We start from the raw sequence: 21,538 nt of genomic DNA, 5'->3' as shown, positions 1-21,538 counted from the left end.
GGTTCCATTGTAAGTAATTCTCTTTTGTTCAGTTACAGCTAAACCTAACATTTGAGGCCTGTTAATATCCCTGTTAATGGGGAATTCATCCAGGGGCTCCCACACAATTATTTTCAAAGGGTGGGGGATTGGGGGGCAAACCCGCTATGGTCAGCTGTTAATTATTACAGGTGTAGGCCAAAACATGTTTAGAGGTGAAAGGGGAGCATGTATAATGGTAAATCTGGTTAGAAGTTGAATATGTATCCATGGATATGTCTTTTTCCACTAAAAGATATATAAAAGCTGACCATAATCTTTCATTTTTGACCCCCATGAGTAATATTTACAATCCATGGTTAACCTCTTTACTATGATGTCAATCCATCCATGGTAGTGATAGGCTTGCCACATGCAAAAACATTAACTATTAACTATCACCTAACATTTAAAGAATTTATCTAAGTGACATAGACTTTGTAGCTTCTTGGCCATCAATCTCAATGGGCATTTCCTCCCCCACCCTCCGATGTTATTGCGGGCTGAGTTTGAGAATGATTCCCTGATGAGATATTGCACTTTATAAAAGTTTTCTAAAATTAATCCAAAGGTCGACAGTCCGATAGGTTGACCACTATGTACTGCTAATTGCAGCATTCTTCACTATCAAGACAAAATTTGCTTGAATTGTTTATATTGGTTTGATTGGTGGCCAAGATAGTTAACAATCCTGGTTGGGATCAAGTCCCTTTAAATCTGTATTGCAGTTAATATCATATAACTTTTGCATTTCCTGTAGTGGACAGGGGGGTGTATGTGTGTTCAGAATTCAGGGAATTGGTCTTTTTGATCCAGACCAAATTTCTGACAATTTCTTTAGACCAGAAGTGTTGTCCATTATCCAAAGTTTGTTATTGCTACCCCTCGTAAACTACTTTGCCATGAAACTGTACACATTCATCCCAAAGTCTAGTTGATCTTAAATGAAAGTTATGCTGCTCAGATATGTAGTATTGTTGCCACAGCAGCCATTTTGAAAAGCTAGTTATCATTAATCCTGAATAGATGGTCAGTTAAACATGGGGCTTTTACTGAAAGACTTCTTATGATGTCTAGTTGGTACTGCAGCCATCTTGAAAACTCTTTTTTTCACTACACCTGAATGGAAATTATATTGACACGAGAGTTTTCACCAGAAAACTTCTTATGATGTATAGTTGAACCATTACTGAAAATGATTCTGCTCAGACATCCAATATGGCTGTCATTGGGGCCATTTTCAAAAGTTTGTCAATGTTATTCCCTCTGGAAGGATATTTAGCCCAAAATGAAAATGGTCCTGATCTGATGTCCATTATAGCAACTATGACAGCCATCTTGAAAATCTTGTTACTGATAATCATCCAAAACAGCTTGTCATATTGGCATGGAGTTTTCTCCGGAAGAATTTGTATGATGTCTAGTTGGTCCTAAATGAATATGGTGCTGCCCAGGCATCTAATTTGGACACCATAGCAACCATCTTTAAAATCTTGTAGTTACTCCACTTGAACAGTTCATCATACCAACATGGGTTTTCACTGTTAGACTTCTTGTGATGTCTAGTTAGTCCTGAAAGAAAATGGTGCAGATCTGACGTCAAATATGGCCACAACAGCCATCTTGAAAATCTTGTTGCTACTACTCTTGAATGGAAAGTCATACCAGCATGGGGTAAAAGACTTCTTATGGTGTATAGTTAGACTTAAGTAAATATTGTCTAATCCTAATCTGATATTCAGTATGGCTACCATGGGTGCTATCTTTACAATCATTTCATTGCTACTCCTAAACATCGTATCAACATGGGGTTTCACCACAATGAAAACATTGTCAAAAATTCTCCTGAATGGATGGATGGTCATATCAACATGTGGTTTTCTTCAAGTCTTGTAGTGCTGTATATTTTACCTACATGAAAATGGTCCTGATCTTGCATTCAAACTGGCTGCCACAGTAGCTAATTTGAAAGTTCAAGAAACTGAAGATGGTTTCAATATCTGGCAGTTAAAAAGAAGAAATGGTCTTATTTTGAATTACTGGACATTTTTTTGGACAGTAGAATATCATTTCCTAAAAGGACTTGTGTTTAAAGATTGTGAAGGTTTTGGTTCAAGAACATCCTTGGAAAAATTTCTTAAAAATCATTTCAAAAAACTAAATTTTTAAAAAAATCGGTATTGCAAAACATAGGAAGGGAGTGACAAAAGAAAGTTTCAAGGTAAAAATTTGCCAAAGAACTTAAAAAATTGGGATGAGTAATTTAAAGAAAAGTTTAACAATAAAAATAAAAGTATTTGCAAAAAAATTGGGATGCTGCCACAAGTTTTGAACTGGTGACCTCTTGTTTGGCAGCCTGTCACACAGAAAAACAAATGTGGGTGTTCATGTATAAGATAGCTGTTGCCAATGATTATATAAACTTAGGCTTGGAATTGGAAATAAGCATTAACATATATACATTTCAGCAAGACCTTAGTGCAGATTTTTATATGACTATGATCTCGTCCTCAGGGTGAACTGGATGGACCAGCATACTAAAGAATTGTCTTAGCTTCATATTGATTCATCTCAAGTATGAATACAACCTAATATATAAATTAATTTTTTTCTCTCAACCAAAACCTTGATTTAAATACTTTTTCACCATTACTTTGACCCTGAGGTAAAGGGGTGAAATAACATCTCATAAAATGAATTGTCTTTGTTTCATGATGACTCATCCAAAGTATGATGAGAGCCTATCAAGGAGTTTAGGAAATGAAAAACTTGAACCAAAACCCTAACAAACACTTTACATTGCTGCCATAAGAAAAGTGACTACAATGTTCCTTGTCCTACTAACAATGAAGAATATATATCTTTTCTTTAACAGCTTTGTTTACTTTACAAATACTTTTACAACATAAAAGATTCAGTATCTCTGAGCAATATCTTTATTACAAAGCACTGAATCTTAAAGTACATGAACAAAAGAAAGTCAGTGCCAGTGTTGACATTTTGTGTATAAATCTGCACAGTATCTTCAGACAGTAAATACTGACATCTTGAGTAAAAACAAAAAAGTCTTGATCATATTGAAATTCCAGATGTTAAATGCATGTTCTACATTCAAATTAATCATCTCACTTAATAAATTATAACATTCAACATTGATATTAGTTCATAAGAAGGTAAGGGCAAAAATTGTTGTGCAGAACTAGTTTAAACGGACTTCAATTGGAAAGCAACACAATGTATGTAAACAAGTACTGTATTGTATATCTTCTGCTTATTAATATAAGTGTTGGTTTCAACAATGTCACTTATGATGATCACAATGTTGAGAAATGAATCAGCATTTTGCCCAGTTCACAGATATGAAATTATTGGAGTTCCTGGATGTGTGAGTGTTTCTCATATTGTTCAACTTCCTGTAATGCTGAAGACAGATGCTCCCTTTGAGATACAGCAACAATGTTATGGATGGAAAGATGACAAGACACTAGATGACCTGCATTATCTGTTACAGTTCATCATCATCTGAATCATCCGATTCTTCCAGGGCTTCCTGTAATACACAAAATTTTAAAATCTTACAGGATGTATGATCCTTTGAAGTGTGCCAGATAATATGGCTTGAAAGATAATTCTGACAATTAAACTGGAGGGAATCAAACAATAAAAAGTATTTAGATCATCATATATTCTTATTACTGATTACAATAATACCACAAGGTTATGCATGAATTGTATGCTAAACATTTCTCAAGGTGCTTTGAACATTTTTTTTTTAAACGTCAATGAATCCTGTTCAACAAATTTGTGTCAATGGTACCAACATAGGAAAAGAACTTTGTGGCAGCATCAAATCAAACAAAGCACACAAAAAACCCGCATATTCGACATTCAAGTTTTAGGTCAATATCTAATGAAAAACTGCCTTGCCTCAAGTGAAATTATTGTTGCACATTTGAGTTTTGTATATCTAATGAAAATTTTATAAACGTGGAATGTGTTTGACTTTAGAATATCAGATGATTAATACCATAAGTATGAATTATAAGAAGAAAAAAGAATGCGCTTTCAAAACAAAGGAAAGGAAAATTTATGCCTATTTAAAAAGATGAAACATGGCATAAAAGTGTGTGTGTGTGTGATTTAGATTTTTAATCTAGCTTTGATAATTTTTCAGTCATATCAATACAATATCTGCAGTGTGGCAGTTTATAGTGATGTCTAGCACTGGGGCATCAAGCCACAGACATATGTCATCATGTCCCACCCAGTCACATTATCCTGACACCCAGCTGCCAGTCCTAACACTAACTGCTGCTAGAACCATTTTTATAAGTCTTTGGTATGTCTTAGCCAGGGTTCGAACATGCGACCTCCCACATTGCACCACTTAGGCCACCGGAGTGGTTTAAACTTCAAAGTACATGCATTATGTTATACCTTTAATTTGACAGTGCATTGGTTCCTAAGATAGTTGTTTTGTTGGTGTTGATAGCTTACTTTATGTACTAATATCTTTTCCTTTAGTTGTAATTAGAGCATAGACTACGTAGTTTTAAGACTGCTCCAGTGTCCTAAGTGATTAGAGTGTCCACCTCAACCCAGGCTGGTTCTCCACTCAGGTCAATATGTGATGGTCTATCAACAGGTTGAAGAGGTCAGCAAACCATGACTTGAGGCCAGAGAGGGGCTATAAGAAAGAATTGAGCAGTATTATTCCTGAACGTCTGGAGAATCTGCCAAATCAATCTGAATGGTTGGAACTCTTAAGCAAACAGCCAGTTCACCTCAAGCTGAAGGCATCCACTGCCCAGGCTCTTTGGTATGGAGCTGGGGAGACGTAACAAAAAAGTCCACCAAAGGACTCCCCCACAGGCTTGATAGGGTTTCAGCTACTGCTTGATGTAGACACTACTCTGCAAGAATTACTGTGCCTTTTCTGGATAGACTGTCTGCAAAAAATATTTTTCTTTTTGGGAATATGGAGAATTGAAAGAGTAATTGTTGTTGTAGGGTTTAACGCCATTTTTCAGCACAAGATAGGCTATACATGGCGGCCAGTATTAATGGTGGAGGAAGAACCTGGGAAAACCCCAGAAAAAACCACCGACCCACGAGAAGCTACTGGCAAGCTTTCTCACATACCCACATTAGCCGAATCCGAGACTCGAACTCACACAGACAGAGGTAAGAGACAGTAATACTAGTAATACCACTGGCTTTGTCCAGTGTAAGAGGTTTCAGACCTCCACACAAACAGAAGGAGCATGAGTGCATTCTTGTCATGTGAGACATGCAAATACTGATTTGTTGTCTGAGGGATATCATGCAATGCACCCTTGTAAGGCATATACAGACTGCCCTCAATTCCAAATTGCTAATGTGAGGAACGTCCTCAAGACACCATATACCTGGAGATGTACAACTTCTGGTTCTAGACAAGTGCTAAAACCCAAATCTGACAGGTTAGTTTAAAGATGAGTGAGGATCAGGACCATGCAGTGGAATTCCATTGAAATGCCCATCTCCTTTGAACCACCAGTTCAGATGGTATTGAAAATCTGAACCTAGAGAAATTCAGGTTGACAGAAAATTCTTGTCTGGTTTCCAGGCTGCCAGTAGAAGAAACAAAAGAGATGTAAGTGAAGCCTTTCAAGAGGAGCTAGGTCTGTCATCGAATTCAAGGTCCCCACATACGAATGATAATGTTGGCTCAAGAATGAAGTCTTGGCCTGAAGAGATCTCAAAAGTTTAAGGATTCTGTCCTCCTTTCTTGGAGTAGACCAACTCAATCCAGGTACCTGAAGTTCATTCCTAAGTAAATAAAATCCTGATAAGAAATGAGTCCCAATTCATCTAGGTTCAGCACAAGTCCAAGTCCTGTCATTGTAGACCATCAGTGTGACAAATATTGCCAACCGGACTCTGCTACTGTTGTGGTCATCAAAATATTGTGAGAGGTAGAGAGTCCCTAGGACTGTTCCTCCCCCCCCCCACCCAAAAGTTTGGAAAATACAAGGAACAAGGTCTTTCCAGCCATTCCACCGTCTCAAGGATAAAAGTTGAGTGGGCCTGAAGATGGGTTGCTAACTGACTATTGTGGTTACATTTCTTTTTGAAGCTTAGGCTACACAAAAACCCATCTTGGACGGGACTACTCCTGTTCTAAATTTTGACAGACCAGAAGCCAAAGTGAGGGACTAGTGCTGATGATCTCTCAGATCACTGGAAGCAATAGAAGGGATAAAATCAGCGACTAAACAGGAAAAGAGAAATTATGAGGTCACAACTATATACCACTGCTCAGAAAGTAAGCAGATCTTTGCTAGTACCATTTGTGATTTATTACTTAGACAGCCATCTGAAAATCAATACAAACAACTACTCAAACCTACAAGGGGTAGGGAGGATAGGTGGCTCATCATTCATTTAAGCCATGATGAAAATAAGACACCAAAGTATCAAAAGAACTTTTCTGAAAGCTAATGGAATTAGGGTAATGCTTGATGAATATGGGGAATAAATATTCTAAGGTCCCAAAGAGAAATAACATGTTGATATATGTTTAATTTTTCTCACAAGGTAATTATTCCTTCTTGACCCGCTTTTTCCAAAAAAGATTGAAGAGTGGAATATAATATGGAGTTAGACTGGGTCTTTGATGTATATATTCCAAAACTAGAAAATGTGGATGGTACACTGGGCATGATCAAGGATTTTTCATGTAGCAAATGGGTAAGATACAAAACAAAAACATAATTTATTACTGATATTGACATGACTTTTATTATTTCTTTTTAAAAAAAAGTTATGGTTAAAGCAATAAAGAGTTTATATGTCCTCTTTAAAACTCTACATACCTTAGCATGTTTCTCAGCCTCTGCAAACACATTAGGTGGGACCAATTCATGCCTACCACCAGTCACTGAAAAATGACAGGAAAAGTTTAAATGGAAGTTTAAAACGAACTTCTAATTTATCATCATAAACTGAAAAAAATTAGCATACAATATGTACATGGATTATACAGTATTCTGAATACCTGCTGTTTGGTTTTTCTCATATACCCTAAATTCAATACATATTACCATTTTCATCCAACTGCTGTTTATCAGCATTATTTCAACCAGGAGTGAGTTATAGGCTCCCTATTTTCCATAAAACCAAAAAATGTAAAGAATTATAGAAGTTTGGAATCACATTATATATATATATATATATATATATATATATATATATATATATATATATATATATATATATATATATATATATAGACACACACACACACACACACGTATTTTTCTCATACCAGGAAAAAATACTTTTTTTTTAAGTATGAGAAAAGTGTGTAAAAGGTTTATTATCATTTTGGGGAAGAGTTCGCATATGAATTTAAATACATAGCTGACTTAGCTTCTGAAATTTAACAATTTCACCAGGTTTCTTGAAGTGTTATGCCAAAATAAACATTGTTTCTTATTACTGATCCATGAGTAAAACCAGTAAGTTGTCTTTGTGATTGTCTTCAATTAATTCTGTATACAATCGTTGCTCAAACAATAGCCAACATGTGTGTCTTCTTTAGCTGCATGCACAACCAATCAGCAGACAATGCAGTGGTTGATAAAAGATTCTCACAATTTAATAAACATCAAAAAACGAAAGCCGTCAACATGTTTGCTGGGCTTGGCGGCATTATTAGACACAATCAGTTGACCAGTAAATGATGTCCGCTTTATTAGCTGGAAACTGAAAGAATATGAAATTGTACATGCATTCCGCTTTAATTTTTTTTATGAAAGTCACTCATGACCATTAAAGGAATACTGCACTTAGTACTCAGGTTTTACACGTGTATGGGCTTATGAGCTCGTTATTAATTTCCTATTTTTTTATAAAAATATTTTACCGTTATGGAAAAGCAAGTGCACAAAGGCAAGTCGTTCTCTGCACATTGCACAATGATTAGAGAAGTAGTTTTCACATGTTTCGATATTCACAAAATCTGAAGTAAAAGTTATATGCATGCTGAAAGCATGTGTTGATTGTTAATTATTTGTGCTGTAGTCATTCAAACGAATAGGCGTACGAGCGTTAATTATTGGAAATTTACAATGGATAAGTGTAGACTGAAACGCATGACAAAATTTTAGCAGTATGAAATTCGTACAGACACCATTCATGGACCCTGGAAGGTAAAGAACTGTACATGTCCTTCATCTTTTTAAGCCTAATTATGCTGTTAATTTTTCCCACTGGATTCAGACACACAATGATCTGTGAAAAAATTTATTGAATAGTTTAAATATGTATGCAGTTTTTGCGATGGAATTACATGTATTATGGATTAATTGCAAGCCCCAATGGTATGATATCAGATGGCAAGCAAATGATGTTAATACTCTGTTCATGCTATATATTAGATGTTGAATTCAGACACAATAATTTGGGACAAAATTATTGAATATTGTAAATCAATTTTTCAATGGAATCACATGCATAATGGATGAACCACATGCCACAATGGCACGATAGTTAACGATGTTGATACCCTATTCATCATAAAGATGAGTACACATATATGTGCCAAAGAGTTGTTCTTTGAAAAAAGTAAATACTGTAAAACCATGCATTAACACAACCCCGCTATTAATGCAATCTGATTTATTGGATGCCAATTATCACATTATAGCGGGGTTCCACTGTAGATATATATATGTGTGTGTGTGTTTGTGTAATTAGTACTTGAGTACAACTTTAAGAATTCTGTGGTTATAAACAGAAAATGTGTAAAGTTTTAATTTTTCCAAAGACTCGAGGAAAAACTGAAAAATAATAACAAAATATTTCATGACAAAACTATTCATATTATTTTTTAACATGCAAAATTTACAGCATGTATTGAATGCTTTTAGAAAATATCAATAAATTTACAACTGGGGACCCCAGGTGGCCAAGTGGTCTGAGGCACTCACCTTTACAGATCACTGACACCTCATCTCTGTCCACATGGGTTTGAGTATTCTCACTCAGCCAACCTAGGTTTGTGAGAAAGCTTACCAGTAGCTTCTCATGGGTCTGTGGTTCTTCCCAGGGTTCTTTCCCCATGAAATTTATCACATGCTGAAAACTTGTTAAACCCACTACAACAAAGGCAACTACTTTATAGCTGCATCATCAAAACACTAGCACTGAGCCAATCAAAAGCTACTCTGGACTAGCTTGTTCATTCATGTTAAACTCTCAACGTCCCCGACTCTGATCAACAAAATTATCCTTGAAATATCTTTTTCATGACCTAATTATAGTATGATAGTCTAAGATAATTTTATGAAAACAAATGTGTACATATGGCATTTAAAAATGAATGTAATTAAAGCATTTGAAAATTTTGCAATGGTGCATTTGAAAAATATGTAATTATGGCATTTGAAAATGTTTTCACAGGACAAGCAAGACCCATGTAAATCAAATGTTTTCACCTACTGGAACCAGGGCTTTACTCATTAGTAAAAATTATGATTATTCACTTTAAGTACAACAAAAATATAAACTGATTATTTCTCAGATTTGAGAATATAAGACTAAGGATTATACAGTACTCCCTCATTATAATACTTATTCCCTTATTTTAACACTTTCATTATGAGCCCTAGAATATACTGCTGTATAATTAGGTACATGATGTAGTACTTTCACTATAATGCTGTCCAAGGGAGCCAAAGAGTATATCGTCTTACACTGAGACAGTACTCCCTCATTATAATGATGTCCAAAGGAGCCAAATGGTATATTATCTTACACTGAGACAGTACTCCCGGACTATAATGCTGTCCAAGGGAGCCAGAGTATATTGTCTTACACCGAGGCTGTACTTCCTCACTATAATGATGTCCAAAAGAACCAAAGAGAATACTGTCTTACAGTGAGACAGTATTCCCTTATTATAATGCTGCCCAAGGGAGCCAAAGAGTATATTATCTTATGGAGACAGTAGTCCCCCATTATAATGCTGAATAAAGGAGCCAAAGAGTATATTGTCTTACACTGAGACAGTACTCCCACATTATAATGCTGTCCATATGTGCCATAGAGTATATTGTCTTACAATGAGACAGTACTCCCTCATTATAATGCTGTCCATATGTGCCATAGAGTATACTGTCTTACACTGTGGCTACCTTATAATGATGTAAACAATACATATAATTTTTCTAACAACTAACAAACAAGATTAGTGACCATACTAGCATAAAAACAAGAAATGCATTATAATAAAGGGCCCTACATTGAGGGAGTACCTTATAGTTATTTCCATGTGCATTAGGTATGTCTACAGACATGCCACAAATATTCAGATAACACAAGTGTACTCACTATCTCCAACCCAGCTAAGTTCAAGTTCAAAGTTCTTGTCTTTAACCTCATCATGTACAATATATATGCTGCAATGAAAAACAAAATGAATAATTTACATGAAGACAGAGTTTTAAGCAGATAATTAGATTGAGAACTATTGTTTACAGAGTCAGAAGAAGAAAAAACAATCTGCATATGAAGAAGAATCAAACACAAAACTTCAGAATCCTGTCAACTATCAGCATTCATAGGTAATACTCACCCAAGAATTTAGGCAAAGTACTACTGCAATGTCTACCAAAAAGATGCAATGGTTACAAAATGTAATAACTGTTTGACCTATCGTTTGACACATTTCAAGTGCCAATTATTGATTACAATCCCTTTCTATTTTACTGAAAATGTAACGGGAGGGGTATGGAGGAGGGGTAATACTAGTTTTAATTATGTAATACTTGCCTGTTGCTATTGTGTAGCTTACCCTTTCCACAATGGAAAAGCCCTTGTACATGCCAGATGTAACATTCTCCTGTTCTGGAAGTACTTAGAAGACATGCATCAACCTTGTCTGATTCTCCTGATAATACATCTAGAGATGGTGGATTACTGAAAAATCAGTTGAGCCCTTTAAGGGGTGGAAAAGCCACTTCCTACCGTTTTCAAGATGACTGGGCAAAGGAGAATATCCTTATCATCCCCACCACAGATGTGAATAAGGCTGGGTATCTCTAATGGAGATTGTCTTTTGTAAGAAAATCTGACTGACATAGATGGGGAGTTCTAACTGAACCATAAATATCCCTCCTCTATAGAGAGGGCATGCAGTTTACTTCTTCTCACTGAAGCTACTGCTAGAAGAAAGAAAGTTCAAAATGTAAGATTTTCAAACAAGGCTTCACTTTAAGTTCATAAAGGGCTTTTTCCAAAGTTCACCGAACAAGGAGTGAGATACTGGTCTCTGCAGCTCAAAGTATTTTGCTCAGTGAAGATTAGCACCAACAGTCGGACCCTTGGAAAATTTAAGTGTGTTGTAAATGGCTGCCCTATGACTTTTGACCTTGAAGGCTAAACATGATCTCCCCTCAAAGAGGAAATGCAGGAAAAATATGCTACTGCAGAAAGACAGATGCAGCTAGGATTAATGCATTTTCAGAAAATTCTCCACTATGCATTAAAGACCAAAGAGGTAGATTGTCTCCTGGCCTGAATGATGAAATCAGCAATCTTACTCAAATACTTAACCTGGCAGATAGAACACTTTATCCTAGCATACAGGTGGAGAATCTTAGTGCTGGTATGAATAAGTCTCATTGTGCCATGATTTATCCATTGCAGAAGAATGCAGTGGACTCAAGTCAAAAAGTTTTCCCAATTTTGCCACCACTTGAGATGGTACTGAAAAGCTGACCCTAAAAAATCTGGGCCACGAGAGTACCCTTCAGTGGCTTCTAGATAATCAAAAGAAACTAGAGAGGATGTAAATGGAGTCTTCCAAGGGGTACCAGGTTCACTGCAGGGTTCAAGGTCACCAGATAAGAAAGGTAAAGTTTGTCTGATAATGAGCTCTTTGCCTGTAGTGTCTTCAAAAGATCCAAGATTCTTTTTACCCTGTCTAGAAAAACACAAATTTGGTTCAGACAGGTGAGGAAATTAATTCCTATGTAAACAAAATCCTGAAAAGGAGCAAGATTGGATTTCTTTAGGCTGGGTATAAGTCTTAGCAGGGTCAATATAGACCAACAGTGGAGCATATGATGTAACAGATTGTTTCCTGCTGTCTTGCACAAGCCAGTCACCAATATTCTGGAGAAAGCAGATCCCCTGATGACACCTTAGATCCTGGGCACTCTGGATAGACTGAACATTATGGATCAAAACTGAAAAAACTCCTGTCCAAAGCAAAAACAGAGGTATTTTTGTGTGGAGCAAAGATGGAGATTTTTCAGGACTTGATGGCATTCCAGACAGATGCAGCAATCTCCTTCTTCAAGTGTTCCTCTTAAAGGAATTAGAGGGGAAAGATCTATGAAGAGCCCGTTTCCTACATTTTTTGTAAACCAGAAAACTTTCCAGAGTAGAAGTTTGGCAAACAGATATGTGCCTTTCTTCCTTTAGTTCTGTTACATTTGATAGTTGGAACAAGCATAGGGTCCTTGAGTAAGAAGGGAATTATGTGAAACATTGATATAAACTCTCCTTTGCTATAGAAAGGATCCCCCTCCCAATCTTCCATGATACCCAGCCAGACCTCTCAATTATGTTCCCACTGGCTTTAAAGGAAAAGGGAGGAGTGCAGAAGTAATTTCTTGACCCACCTGGGAAAGAAGGTGCCAGAAGACTTCCTCACTTTGCTTTTCCAGCCTTTCCATCTCATGGTCAAAAAAAAGGTGTGTAGGGGATTGAAAAAGAGTTGCTTATTGGGCAGTTCTAGTTACATAACCGTTTCGTATTTGGTATGCCCCATGGCTCAATCAGGTTAAGTATACTTCCTGGCCAGTTTTGGCAGCCGATAAGACGAAGCAGGATACCTACAGTGATGGTCCCTCAGATCCAGAGAGGAAATGGAAGGTACGAGATCAACAATTAATGTCTCTGATTTCAGGAAAGCAGTCCTAAGGAAGTTCTTGTTATGATCAAGCAATATGTGAGACATCAAAAACAATATCTCAAAGGTTGATAAGGCATGTCTTGACATTTTGGCTACTGTTTCCAACAACCACTGCAATAAAGCTTCTTCCTACAAAAGACTCATAACAGATCATTATGCAAAACTATAGTAACAATCAATCTAAAGTCTCAAATGTCTTGGCAAAGATGCAGGCAAATGTCAATGACCCTAACAAGACTCCCTATTTTGAAGCTGCAGCATTGGGGTAGTGTAACAGACCAGGCAGTGAGTGAACTCAGCAACTGAAAGCTTGAACTGAAGCTTTCACAGTATCAGCAGGGACTGACAACCCATTATGTTGCCCAACAATTCCTGTCCTTTTATAATTTTTGTGAGAGCTCTTTAATTATGCTTGAGTAACGTAGCAAGAGCAGATCTGTTCTTTACACAGCCCCTGAAAGACTTTCCAAGCTGGTAAGGGTCTTGGTGTCCCCAGAGCCCAATGGCATAGGGCAAACAAAGATCAGTGGAAAGAAAGCAGTAAACTTTAGTTGCTGCCTTGTCAATTTACAATGTCTGTTCCATTTCTACCCACCTGGAACACCTGGTGGGAAGAGTTATGAGATCATAATCATTAGCCTGACCATCAGCATTTTCATCAGAATCTACCAGGAGAAACAATACATCCTCCTCCTGATCTTTACCTAATCTAAACTATTACAACCAGAATGATCCCTATGCATGGAAGGCCAGGAAATAGGGACACTGATGTTTTCTGACTCCACATGAGGAATGACTTGTCTCTTTTGAAGGATGAGACCAGTTATCATCCTTCCCGGGCCTCTTAGGGGAAAATGGGTATTCATCCCTCACACCAGTACTGCTAGGGGCCTTGCAGAAAACATCTATGGCAACGATGGATGATGACTATAATTCCCCACTTTAAACAACCTCTGGTTTTTCAGCACCACTGATGCGGTTGGAAAATAAGCAATAATTTGGACATCTGTTTTCTATATTTGAACATAAAAAACATGTGGCATGGGTGTGCCATTGTGCCTTTTTGTGCCCACAAGTAGCCCCACTTTATGACATCTAGAGTATAAATTTCTGTAAAGAAATATTGAGGGGTTAAATTAGCTGCATTATTATCTTTACTACTTACTCGTGTAAAAAAAACTCAAAAGTTGTTGACTAACCAGTGTGTAAACTAATGCCATAGTAACTAGATAATAAATGGAGGAAAGTGTAAACTCTACTAATGTGAGTAGAAGACTGAATATCTGTTAATAACTCACAGCATTAAACCTAACTCTGCACTGAATGTAAACACGTATAGCTGAAAATGGATAATATTTCATGTCAATTTTGACGACCTAGTAGTCATTTTCATTTACCTACAATGTAATTCCTCAACACATCAAGATTAGAGATGATAAAAGGCCCACTATGTACCAAAAACACTAAAAAATTATCACTCCTGACTATCAAAAGAACTTTTTAGAAAGGAGTTATGTCTGGCATATAAAGGGTAAGCTACACAATAGTTATAGGAACATGTATTACTGATATTAAAGTGGAAATTACCTAGTCAGGGTCAAATGCATAGATATTTTCAAAAGGTCTGCCAGATCTGGGAGGCGATCACTTGACCCAGGCTTAATAATATTCATTTATTTATTTAACAAAATAAGAAAGAACAATTGTTTCCAAGCAGTTTTAAAATTACTGGAAAAAATCACTTGGGTAGGATTTAGTTATCTTATCATGCAGCTACAGTTGTACTGTGCTAATCTTACTTCTTTATATCATGAGAATATTACATCTATTTTAACAATGAGTAATTCTCTGCAAAAGTGGACTAAAGACATGAAACTGACCAAGGTCAAGGTTATAACTGAGGGAAATTACCATCTTTCTCCCAATGAACATTGCCTAAAGACAGTTGCTATTTATATCTGGCAAACAAGTATAGCCTGAAAAATGCTACGGACAATTGATTATGACAGCATCCTATTCTGTACTGGAGTAAACTGGAAACATTTAAGTGGAAATGTGGGAGGGGGAGGAAGAGAAAAATCAAACTTATATGACATCTATATTTTTTTTCTGTTGATACCATCAACACGCCAAATCCATGAAAAAATGTACTTATGGTGGTATATATTAACAAGACTACAAAGGCTGATGTGGCCATAACTGGCAAACAGATGGTATCTGGCAATAACATGCAAAAAGTAGGCACCTGGCTATCTTCCAATTTGGAGTGACCAGAACTAATAGTAACACAAGAGTGAAAACAACAAGCTTTGAAAAACATACATTAATTTATTTCCCTGGAAAAATTCTGTAAAAAATGAAAAAATTTTAAAGAATCAAATCCAAAATAATCCAAGAATAAAATTTCTGGAGTCCTAACAACAAAATGTTCTTCTGATTTCAAGTTCGAATCCCGATGAAGAATCCAAGATGGAAGACGATGCCGTATGCTGCAATCTGTAGTGTTAAAGTCTACAGTTCCTTGTAGAAACAAGAATTATCACTCTGGTTTCTGATAGCTGGATAAATTTTTTTATAAAAAGCTGTCCTTGTTGAACAATTTTACATGAACACACATACTTTCCAAAAAAATAACACAATTAATCCTTCTGAACCCAAGTAATTTTAAATAACCCCAAACAGCACAACATACAACTTCTAGTGTAAGAAAAGGCCCAGCTGCAACTGAGAATAATTCTCCAAAACAGGTTATATGGTCTTGTATAATGTAAACAAAGGGTCAAGTGATCATCTTATTGAAGTTTATACAAACTTATTAAAGATCACATCTACCCAGTGTGACCCTGATGAAAACCAATCATTTTACTCTAAGAAAAGATATTGTTTACATCTTAAAGATGAAGTCCCATCATGACCTCCACAACAACCAATCATTTTAAAATAAAATAGAACTTGTTTATGATGGTTGCTATAAACTTTGAAACAAGGTCAGGATTTAGATCAACCCCTGGTGTTTATAAACTATCAGTCAAGGTCAAACTATTTTCTGAAAAAAGTATAATCTCTAGTGAATAAATTTACATTACAATATCATGTAATGAAAAATATAAAAAAAAATTAAAACTGACAAACAATTAAATTGAAATAGAGAGAGAGAGTGAAATCAGTATATTTGATGGACTGCTCATGGGTGCTAACCAGCACACACACCTCTCCCTAAATAACTTGTACATAATGGGGTGCAAAAACAGACTGCAGTATAAGCAAGGGCTTGAGTTACCGAAAATGTGAAAAATTCAAAAGGGGAAGCCATCCCAACTGCTGGACACTGACAATGAGATGATGGTGGGTTTTCTTTGTACTGTTTAATGGTTTAATATTCACCTTATTCTATAATCATGTTTGGGACAATTGCTAATTTTCTGTATAAATTACTTTTCAAAATAACCAACCTCTGAAAGATCATTTAAAACATTACTCCAAGAGGTTTCAACGTTATCACGTGCACAGCTATGAAAATATTGTGTTTATTATGTCACTGTTTTTGCATGTGAATGTGGATATATTAGAGTGTCATTGTTGATTCACATTAACACAAGATTTCCTTTCTTCAAAAAGTAGGGACATTTAAATTGTGAACCAAAAAAGCTGTCAACATAATAATAAAAATGTCAACATTTTTATTGTTCTATTATTAAAATATGGATTTCAGCATGTTCAATTCAAGTGAATTTTCTGCTCATCCTTGAGCAAACCTCTGTGTGCCAAGTTGAGAATTTTAAGTTCATTATAATCTTTGGAATGTGCTTCTCCATAATGAACCTGTGCAACAAAGCTTTTCATGCAATGACTATTCCTATCACTTACTTCTCTTGCTATCCTTGATCGTATTTGCTAATTAGGGGGATAAACCACTGATAATGTTACATACTTTAATTATGTTACTTACATAAAAATATTTATAACAGTACTCAAATGGTCATTGGACACAAATTGATCTGACACTACCATGACCAATAGCTCTTACATGTGTGGGATTTGCTACTATTGACAGGTTTCACTGTATCTCCATTACATTTTTCTTTTACATTAATTTTCACATAAACGTGGGTGCCACATTTATTTTCAGGACAAAGACTCTGGCAAGAGCCATTGTAATTTTAGGACTGGGTAGGGTGGAGAGGACAGTGTGACCATATTACAATTTCCAGTGACTGTTTAGTCATTTATGCTTACAATCATTTAAATCCATACTGAAACTAAAAATTTACTTAAACAAATTTGTAAACAACTATGTAATATATTCTTACTGGAAAAGTTAGAAGTTGAGATTACTGCATCAACAAGAGTTTAAGATTTCTTGCGTAAAAAAATGATGAAAAGCTGAAAAAAAGTAGCAATACCTGTATCCATATCCTAAATCTTTTAAAAAGTATACAGTTATTTATATCTATTATAATACAGACATGGATCTTTCATTTTTTTCCTCATAATTTTATCATAGCTCTGAATAAATGAAACACACTGTAAGTGTGGTATTCATATTTACTCTGTGATGTTGAGATTCTGGTGCCCGATACTATTAAGTGGCTTAGTATTAGCAATTGATGTGGAAAAGGTATATTGTTGATAGGAATTTCTAAAAATTGTTGACACAGCTTCATCAGCCTTGTTAGACACTTGGTCAAACATAGTAGCAAGAGTCTGCTTTTTGGCACATTTTCAACTTTTAAGGAATGTGCATTTTCATTTCATCCAACATTTTTGACAATGCTGACATTTCAAAATTATAAACACCCAATCTGACAAAATTATTTCTCTGCTTGTGCTTTGTCTGACCTTGTTATATAATTTGCAAAGCATTGTATTTAATGTTTTTTATTCATGTTATCTCAGCCACGAGAACTGATTTCACCATACGCTGTTGAAACTTCTCGACTTTTTTTTAAATTAAAGTTTTCATCCCAATTACCTCTCTTTCACTTATTCATGATGGTTAATGCTGTAACTCAAATGAAAATTAAAGTTCCATGACTTTCCTTGCATATTATTAATTGTTGGGTGGCAATTTATGCCATCAATCTTACTTCAATGGCCACTTTATCAGCTGCAAAACAAATTAACAAATCTCGGGTGCTTTTTTTCTCAACTGATCTTTTCTTTTCTAGTTTCTGCATGATAAGTTTTATTTTAAATGAAGCTGAAATGATATTACCATTATAGCAATGCCGAGAACTGAAGTGGAGATTTTGGTTTATGCTTAAAGGTTTGCATAGGGAGTAAAGATGAGTTAACTTGGGAGTGGCACAATATACCTTAGTTTGCTTTGCTAGTGGTAAAGCGAAGCCAGAATTTGGGTACAATTATGAAAAGATTTGCCACATTGCATTTGCTTTACTATATATGGGGTTTGAAATTATTTTATTTACACTTGTGAGCTTAAATATAATAAACAAAATAAGATTTACATCGATAATTACAAATGTCCAACAGATATATTTTACAATTAAACATATCCAGTAAATACCAAAAGCCTGATGTATACACAATATTCCAGCCAGAAAATTCTTACAGAATTCAGGATGGTAGGGGCACTAATAAGGCATATTTTTTTCGTGAGAAGGGACTTTAGTCAAGAGTCATGATGTCACAATATCATTTCAAAATGAAAATTGATGTTGATATTTATTTCTTTTCAATTTGTAATCAAACAGAAGAATTTATAAGAAGAATAAAACGAATCAACGGTAACAGTGTGCACACTTTATATAAATAATCAAGACAAAAAGAGTAAGCTCACAACTTAGTGTCTCAAAGACTGATTATTTTGTGTATATTATCATTAAATGATGTCATGTCAGCAATATACATGTAAACAACAATAATTATAAAGTAATAATAATATTAATTAAGGAACAAAGAAATATTTTAGTTCTAATTAAATTCTTACCACCAACAATCTGCATAATGACTTAATAAAGAAACAACACACTTTAATGTAAATTATCAAGCAAATGACCTAATTTCCCATAAAATGTATTTACCATCACAATGTTGTGAAGCATGCATTTTGTTATTTGATTTCAATAGATTTTGCATCATACTGATTTTTCATTAAGCAAATGTAGCTATATCTTAAAGCTGGCTACATCAAGTACTGTTTGAATACTGCAGCTGAAATGGCATCCTCTGAAGCAACAGTCTAAGGATAAAATCAGAAAGTGTGAACCAGATGACACTCTGGTGTGTACAGTAAATACTGTTCTAGCCATAGACTTGGTACATTTGTTACATGTTTTAGATCTGTGAGAAGAGATGTGCATTTGATGACAATTTACCTCATGTATTTGTTCCAAAAAAGAAATAGATATACAAGACAAAAATGACTGGGTGGGTGTGGCACCGTTATAACAGGATGATAGTCATTTGCATTACAGTTTTGTATGGACTAAGAGATGTGGCTCTAACTTATTATGGATTTATTCCATATCTCCAGCATCTCAGCAACAACTACGTATTTTGCTTGCCAATTAAATGTACGGTCTCTCATTAATTATTTATTTCATGTCAAAACAAAGCTGACAATATGGCAGGTAGTGATAAACGGTGACAGCACTGATTTCATAAAGAAATAAAAAGAAGAAAAAATGCTTTCTTGGAAGTACTGTTGTTTGCCAAATGAGGGTTACTGAATATTTGTGCTTTTGCAATTCTTCATTCCAGATATTTAAGGTGGGGAATGTCCCTTTTTCTCTTCACGCTCGTGTACCAAAGTTGTAAATCACACAAAGCAACCTCTGTGAAATGTTAAGGTTTATAATTGCATTTTGGTTTGTTTTTTAAATTAGCTTTTACTTGGAATATTTAGGTTTCAACAATTATTATTTAATGTGACATTAAGATCAATTAAAGTCATCTTTGTTGCTAGTAAACCTTAATGAGGTAGATTCTTCCAAGTTGGACCACTTGTGCTAATGGGTTTTAATCTTAAGTTAGGATCAGGCAATGATATACACCTGTCACTTGGTGTTTAATCTGAATTACAATCGATTAACTGAAGGATTCAAGTCTGAAAAGCAATTAACCAGTTTAATAAAAAAAAAGCATGTGGAAAATGACAGTGTTTGCAATGATGCTAAATTTGTAGTTCAAGAATGTAGAGGGTTGCACTAAATGGGCTGAGGGCACACATATGGGTGGGACAGGGGCAGGAGCCCCTCTTCTTTCAGCTGGAACACACATTAATAGCTTTTTTTCTTCTTCTGAGTACTTACATTTTAGCAACCTCTTTCACAAGCTCTGCACAAGTCATGTCTTTCATCTGGAACAGAATGCAAAAGGAATCATAAAAACAATCAATGCATTCAGGAAAATTATTCAGTTGTTATGATAAAAGTAATACCTGTAAATATATATATTTTTTACATAAGTATTTCTGTACAATTGTAATGATCAAACCTGGTATAACATGAAATGACCAATACACACATACAAGATACATGAAAAGGATTTCCTCCATGCAAAGCTGATTAATATGTTATTAAAAAGTTAAGCTGCCTAGTATTTATACTAAAAATATAGCACTCAGTTACCACAATTTTTTAAATTCTTTTCAAGACTGAATTTGAGACAAGAATAAATTATGAGATATGTATTCATAAAAAACTGCAATAACCTGAAACTGGCCCTTTCAAACCAGGCTTCTCATCTACACTAGTTGCACTAATTTGTCCCAAAAGGGACATTCAGACAATAAACCATTCCTTTTATTATTATCAGCTCTATATAAAGTCAACATATTTTAATTCAGTGTCTAACTTAGGGAATTTTAAGTTATATAAACAGCATGAAGATCCTTAAACAGTAATTACTGATCTTAAAAAAATAATTACCAAAGATAATTAGTTGAAGGGACACAACTCATAATTTTGTTTACTGTATATTAACAGCACGAAGATCCTTAGATGTAGTAATTACTGATCCTATACAGTTAAAGGGATATAACTCAAAAGTAACAAACTCCATCTAATAATAATAATAATGCTTTGTTTATAGAAGGCAACTACATTTGTACAAAACTGTTATCCCTTGAGGAATTCTCTACAATCTTACGTACAATAAATAGATTATTTAACACGGGTGGAAATAAATAACTTTTTTCTTATTTAACATGTAGTCAATGGATATCTTTAAAAACATTGTGCAAATTTGATTGGCCATGAAATTTTATCTCAACATGTCAAGAAAATGAAACTGACTTTTTCAAGAGAAGTCTTATTGTTGGATAATTGTCACAATAAAATGCACAGTTTTCAATAAATATATTCCAACTACATATTCCTGTTAGTAACTTGTTTTTGAAGGAAAAGTTTGAATTCTTTAACTAGTTGGCAGATTTGTATGACCCAAGTCCACAAAACAATTTAACTAGTTGGCAGATTTGTATGACCCAAGTCCACAAAACAATTTAACTTTAAGACTATGTTCCTATACAACAAAATGGATAATTTTCTCCATGGATCAAGTTTTATACTCCAAGGGGGATCAAAAAGC

At 35.1% G+C, this 21,538-nt stretch overlaps 1 protein-coding gene across 1 annotated transcript in view; it reads right to left on the bottom strand.

The window, feature by feature from the left end:
- Positions 1–2,936: 2,936 nt before the first annotated feature.
- Positions 2,937–21,538, bottom strand: part of LOC149805464 (proteasome subunit alpha type-3-like) — a 33,892-nt gene continuing 15,290 nt past the window's right edge. Inside the window, exons 7-10 of the mRNA XM_089950054.1 lie at positions 20,260–20,306; positions 10,396–10,463; positions 6,876–6,940; positions 2,937–3,568 (exon numbers count right to left, since the gene is read on the bottom strand). Of these exons, the coding sequence (XP_089806180.1) occupies positions 3,524–3,568; positions 6,876–6,940; positions 10,396–10,463; positions 20,260–20,306 (225 nt within the window). The 3' untranslated portion in view covers positions 2,937–3,523. The remainder of the gene's footprint in view (positions 3,569–6,875; positions 6,941–10,395; positions 10,464–20,259; positions 20,307–21,538) is intronic.

The sequence above is a fragment of the Sinohyriopsis cumingii genome, chromosome 2 (genome assembly GCF_028554795.1).
Source record: "Sinohyriopsis cumingii isolate HCF-2022 chromosome 2, ASM2855479v2, whole genome shotgun sequence".
Classification (NCBI taxonomy): Eukaryota; Metazoa; Mollusca; class Bivalvia; order Unionida; family Unionidae; genus Sinohyriopsis; species Sinohyriopsis cumingii.
Note: the sequence above shows the minus strand (reverse complement) of the source record. Positions and strands in the feature narration are given on the sequence as shown.